The sequence below is a fragment of the Gekko japonicus genome, unplaced genomic scaffold (assembly GCF_001447785.1).
Source record: "Gekko japonicus isolate JY-2015 unplaced genomic scaffold, Gekko_japonicus_V1.1 scaffold385, whole genome shotgun sequence".
NCBI lineage: Eukaryota > Metazoa > Chordata > Lepidosauria > Squamata > Gekkonidae > Gekko > Gekko japonicus.
Genome location: NW_015162489.1, coordinates 1,142,504 through 1,148,072, shown reverse-complemented (window position 1 = coordinate 1,148,072; position 5,569 = coordinate 1,142,504). Strand labels below are relative to the sequence as shown.

General features: G+C 46.0%; 1 protein-coding gene across 1 annotated transcript; it reads right to left on the bottom strand.

Annotated features, from left to right (window-relative positions):
- Nucleotides 1-2,242: 2,242 nt before the first annotated feature.
- Nucleotides 2,243-5,344, bottom strand: GALR3 (galanin receptor 3). Its single transcript, XM_015405969.1, has 2 exons — nucleotides 4,995-5,344; nucleotides 2,243-3,128 (listed from the first exon to the last, which is right to left on the bottom strand). The coding sequence occupies exons 1-2, from the start codon at nucleotides 5,342-5,344 to the stop codon at nucleotides 2,243-2,245; spliced, it is 1,236 nt and encodes a 411-aa protein (XP_015261455.1).
- Between the last annotated feature and the right edge of the window lie 225 nt (nucleotides 5,345-5,569).

Below are 5,569 nucleotides of genomic sequence, written 5' to 3'. Positions count from 1 at the left end.
ATGAAATGCTTCAAGCACTATGGTGGATGGGGACAGGTGAGACTTTTGCCCAGCAAGGCTTCTGATTGAATAACACCCTCATCTGCAGACTACAGAGATCAGTTCCCCTGGAGAAAATGGATGCTTTGGAGGTTAGATTCTATCCCATTGAGATCCCTGTCCTCCCCAGGCTCCATCCCCAAATATCCAGGAGTTTCTCTAACTGGATCTGGCAGCCCTAACCCCTCCATCCCCCGCTGGTGGCCAGGGGGGACCTAGCAGCCCTATTCTAGAGAGTGTCAGCAGATTTACTGCCAGAACTATTGTTGAATATGACGACCCAACAAGTATGAGACTTTCAAGTCTTTAGCAATATTTTAGGATTTTAGATTACTAATACTTGTTTCTTGGCCCTGGGGGTGGATGTTGAAAGAGAATGGAGGATTCTGGAGTAAAGTTCACTCTGAGTACACCTCTGTGCAAAGGAGAGAAAAGATCTCTTGCTAAGGTTGCCAACTGACCTGGAGAAAAATGTTTTGCCCTTTAACAGGGGTTTAATGGGATATGATTTACCAGGTGATGTTATTTACCTTCCTGCCTCAAAAAGCTTCAGCTGCCACACATTTAAGCCTTTATTAAAAGGAATGGACATTTTCCTTCAGGCCAGTTCCTTGCACTCTCCTCTGCACAAAACTTCAGCTACAATCAGTGCAAACAAGTACATGGTCTTCTTCTATCTCCATGTTTCTGGCTTTCCCCGTCTATTTATTCATCCCCTTCTTCCATCAGAAAAAAAGGCCCTTCTCTATTTCTTTAGCAAAGTCAGTAATGGTATAGTGGTTTGAGTGTGGAACAGAGATCTGGGGAACCCAAGTTTGCACTTGCCATGTTTCCTTTGCCATGGAAGCTTGCTGGGCGGGCCAGTCGTTTTCTCTCCGCCTAGCCCACCTCATAGGATTGGTGTTGTGAGGATAAAATGGAAGAAGGAAGAATTATGTTGTAAGCGGTTCTGAGTCCCCATTGGGGAGAAAAATGGGGCATGAATATCCCAATAAGAGATTCTTTTCTGAACTGCCCAGAACTGGATCCGTGGCTGAGTGATAGCATGCATGCTTTGTACACAGAAGGCCTGTGGGTTTACTCTCAGAAAGCCAGACTGTAAGTACAATAAATGAATTTTGATCTCTCTACTTTAAAGAGGTTTCTAGTAGCAGGACTAGGAAAATCTTTTTCTGTCTGGAAAGCCACCAGCAGTCAGAGTAGCCACTACTGAGCCAGATGGCCCAATGCTCTGACTGAGGATAAGACAGTCCATAGGTTCCTAACTACAGACCTGGAAGGCCCAGGCTAGCCTGATCTCATCAGATCTTGGAAACTAAGCAAGGTTGGTCCTGGTTAGTATTTGGATGGGAGAACACCAAGGAAGTACAGGGTCCCTATGCAGAGGCATGCAATGGCAAACCACATCTGGACGTGTCTTGCCTTGAAAACCCAATGGGGCCACGTCAGCTGGCTGTGACTTGAATGCACTTTCCACCACATGTTCCTAACCTTAATTTCTATCTGACTCTTCCTTTATATTGTAAAAATCCCCAAATAAATCCTTGATGCTTCCCTCCTTTTCTAGCTTGTCCTGTCTATTTAGTTACTATGCCTCTGTGCAGAGCCATGGCACTTGTTTGTTCTGCATAGTATGTTCATTACATTTTATGTTTGTTTATTTACTTGCCTTTCTTACTTGTACCTTGCCTTTCTCCCCAGTGGGGACCCAAATTGGATTACATTGTTCTCCTCTTTATCCTCACAATAATCCTGTCGGGTTGGTTAGAATTAGAATGTGTGACTGGCCCCAAATCACCCAGCCAGATTCCATGACCAAGTAGGGAATAAATATTACTTACAATGAAGAAAAAAGTGTCCCTAACTGCTTCTTTCTGTTTTAATTTAATTTTGTCTCCCCTAGGTCTAGTTTTCAGAAATACCTTTCATTTCTATAACAGCATGCATCAGCCTTTTAAAAATTTATGCTTTTCTGCATCCATTGGTGCAAGAACAGGGTGTAACCAGCACTATTAAAACGAAGCCTAATTTGACAATGTTGACATTTGTACTGAGGAGTTATGGGTAATCTGACTGTATTGATGAAAGTTCACTGGAATCAGCCTGTTCTCCACCAACAACACACCTGATATGGATGAGATCACGACTGTTATGCTGAAAGGAATGACTCTTCCATTCATAATATCTGCCATGGATAGTTAGGTTAGAGCCCTCCTGCGTGATGAGGAGTTCTGTGTGATGTGTCAGCCAGTGGGGTGTTAGCTTTTCCAGAACCTTCTTCATCCACCAGCCCCTGCTGATCAGAGAGGGTTGTGTCTTCTAACTTAAGAGGCCACGCCTCAGGAAGAACCCCTTCTACTTCTTTCAGCATCAGGCCGTGGTAACACCTCATATTCTCCTCGTGGAGCTGGGTTACCTCAGTGTTCCCTCCATAGAACCCCCCCATAGGGTTGACTAGACCATTGGCAATATTGGCAACATGGACCTTGTTGTCAGCTTGCTTCTTTCTGTTCTTGTCCTGAATGAGAAGACACGTGAAGACCTGCTTGAATCGCTTGCGGAAATGCTTGGAGATAAGTGCGTAGACAATTGGGTTGAGGCAAGAATTAGCATAGGACAGGCAATGGGAAGCCAGGCGACAAACATAGGTGGCTCGGTTGAAAGGAAAAGAGCCAAACCAAAAGCACAAGATCACCAAGTGGTGAGGCAGCCAACACAAGCAGAAGAGAACAGCCACGGCAACAATCATTTTGGTGACCCTGCGCTTGGCTTTACGGGACTCTGAGATTCTCTCAATAGGGTCTACAGATGTCCACAAGAACTTAATGGTCCTAGCATAAGCCAGGCTGACAACAAACACAGGGAGGACATAGCCAAATACAAAAGTGAGGATATCCAAGATCTTGCGGCGTTGGTCCTCCCAAATAGGGATGCAGATTGGCATCTCCTGATAGTGGACTATTTGGTAGTAGCTGAGATAAGGTCCCGCAAAAAGCAATGATAGTGTCCAAATTAGTACCATGGCAAGAGCTGCGTTGCGAGAAGTACGGAGGTCCCTGGATTTCAGTGGGTATCGAATAGCCAGATACCTGGAGGAGGAGATAATGTTTAAGACAGGAATTATTGTTGTCGATGCCACATACATCATTGTTCTTTCCTGCCTTCCGTGCCACACATCCTTAATGCCATCACCCCAGTGACAGTCCCTTTTCAGGTTCTTCACCAACTCTGCTTCAAGTGTCATGAACATTTCCAGTGTAACCCAATATTTGGATCTACAACAATTTACAAAATGTAGGCATTTTTCCAATGGCAGAATGAAACTCTCCTGGCTCTCCCCTTCCACTGCAGCCCTCTGATCTCCACAAAATGTTGCTCTTGGGCGCCCTGACTTGGATAGCCCAGGCAAGCCCGGTCGCATCAGAACTTGGAAGCTAAGCAGGGTTGAACCTGGCAAGTCTTTGGATGGGAGACCTCCAGAGAATACCAGGGCTGGGAGCCCAGAGGCAGCCTATCAAGCCACTTCTCTGAACATCCTCCATGCTCCAGTAAGGAGTCGCCAGAGGTTCCCATGACTTCCAGGCATGGGCACACGCACACACATATGCGCACACACAAAAAAAAATGCAAAAATCTTTTTAAAAAGATAAAATGAATACTTCTCTTGGGTGCAGGGGGCCCTGATGAATGTCATGAGGAGGGTGTGCAGCAGGAAGGGGGAATCAACAGCAATGGCCAATTTAGTTTGGATCCAACTCAATATGTCCCAGCTGCATAATTCCCACAGAATTTGGTATGCAGTTTTCTAGGTTTCTTTCAGTATACACAGAATACAGACTGGGCTCTGAAACCTATGGGCCTAGGGGATGCCCAAAACCTAACTAACTGGGAGAATGAGTGTTCTGACAGGAACCTTTGTGAGGAAATAAAAAGTGCTCTAAGTAGGATAAGGTTGCTAAGGGAAGTATCAAGGCCGGACAGGGAGGGAGAAATATGAGAAGGATATACTAGAGTCATAAAACTAGAGAAAGTCTGAGGGTGTGTTCAGACAGTACCTCATGGATTTAAATGTAATGTCCAGACATCAACATCTGGGAAACGTCCGTCCTCCGTGAGCATCCCATTTTGCCGCGCTTCGGAGCCATACTAAAAAGATACTACTTTAAATCTGGAGTTTTCGGTTCCGACGGGCCACTCGCGGACTTTCCCCTGTCTGATCGTTCCAGTGCGCCATTAAAAATGGCGCCCATTTTAAAAAAAATGTTCATTCTGCACATGCGCGGATAAACAAGGCCGCGATATGCCTATGCACATGCGCAAAAAGTTTTTTAAAACCCCACCACCACGAGTGCCTCCTTCAGTGGACACCATCTAGACAATCCACAGCGGAAGCAGTGTGCGGTAAGGCAATTCCCCCAGGGAATGTCTGGTCGTGCGAGGATGGGTTAAAAAGATCGGGATCAAATGTGAGCCGGCATAATGGCGGGATTAGCTGCCCGTCTGAACGCACCCTAGAGGAGAAAGCAAGAAATACTCTTATGTGGCTTGTGAAATGGGCAGAAGATGGGTTAAAAGTAGAGGGAATCAGTATTTTTGAAACAGGTCTAAGAGGGTGACTGTGGTAGTATGGTATAGCCAACTGAAGTATAGTGGTTAGAGTGCTGGATGTGGATCTGAATGTGGATTCGGTTCCAATTCCCCCTCTGTCATGCAGCTCATTAGGTGACCTTGGGCCAGTCACTCTCTCCCAGCCTCCTCTACCTCAGAGGGTTTTGTGAGAATGAAATAGAGGAGGGGAGAGTGGTATACACTGTCCAGATCTCCTTGGAAGAAGGATGAAATAAAAATGTATTAACTGTCTCCTTCCATGGAAGAAGTAAGCCATGCTACATGGATCATGTCTGTTGATTTGGGGGACAAAGAATTGGGATTCCTGGAGAGACGCTGACATTTACCTGTCCACAGAGACAGCCGCCAGGGTGAAACTGCTGGCATACATGGTGAGGTAGATGAGAAAGTGCACTGCCTTGCAAGCAAAGGCACCAAAGAGCCACCCATCCAGGGTGTAGATGGTGGCCTGGAAGGGCACACAGAAGACGATGAAGCAGAGGTCTGCCACAGCCAGGTTGAGGATGAACAGATTGGTGGTGTTGTATTTTACTTGCCCATTACGCAGCAACACAACCAACACCAGGCCATTCCCTACAGTGCCCAGGATAAAGATGAGAGAGAAAACCACCGGCACAATAATGCGAGCAGTTCGCGCTTCGAGGCTGTCTGCTGATGCGTTCCAGCTGTCTGGCATCTCTCCATCTGCGAGAAAGGGCCTGGCAAGATAGAGAGAAAGATATTAAAAGTGGCAGCCACAGAGATGAAAGTGGAGTACTGTGTTCAGCTTAACATCTACAATCCCAACAGGCATCTTAGCATCTACATGTTCAGCTTAACATCTACAATCCCTATCTGGCCCCAATTCAGCGAAAAGAGCCAATGTTCCCTATGTCCCCTAAAACCTATTATTCTAGTCAGA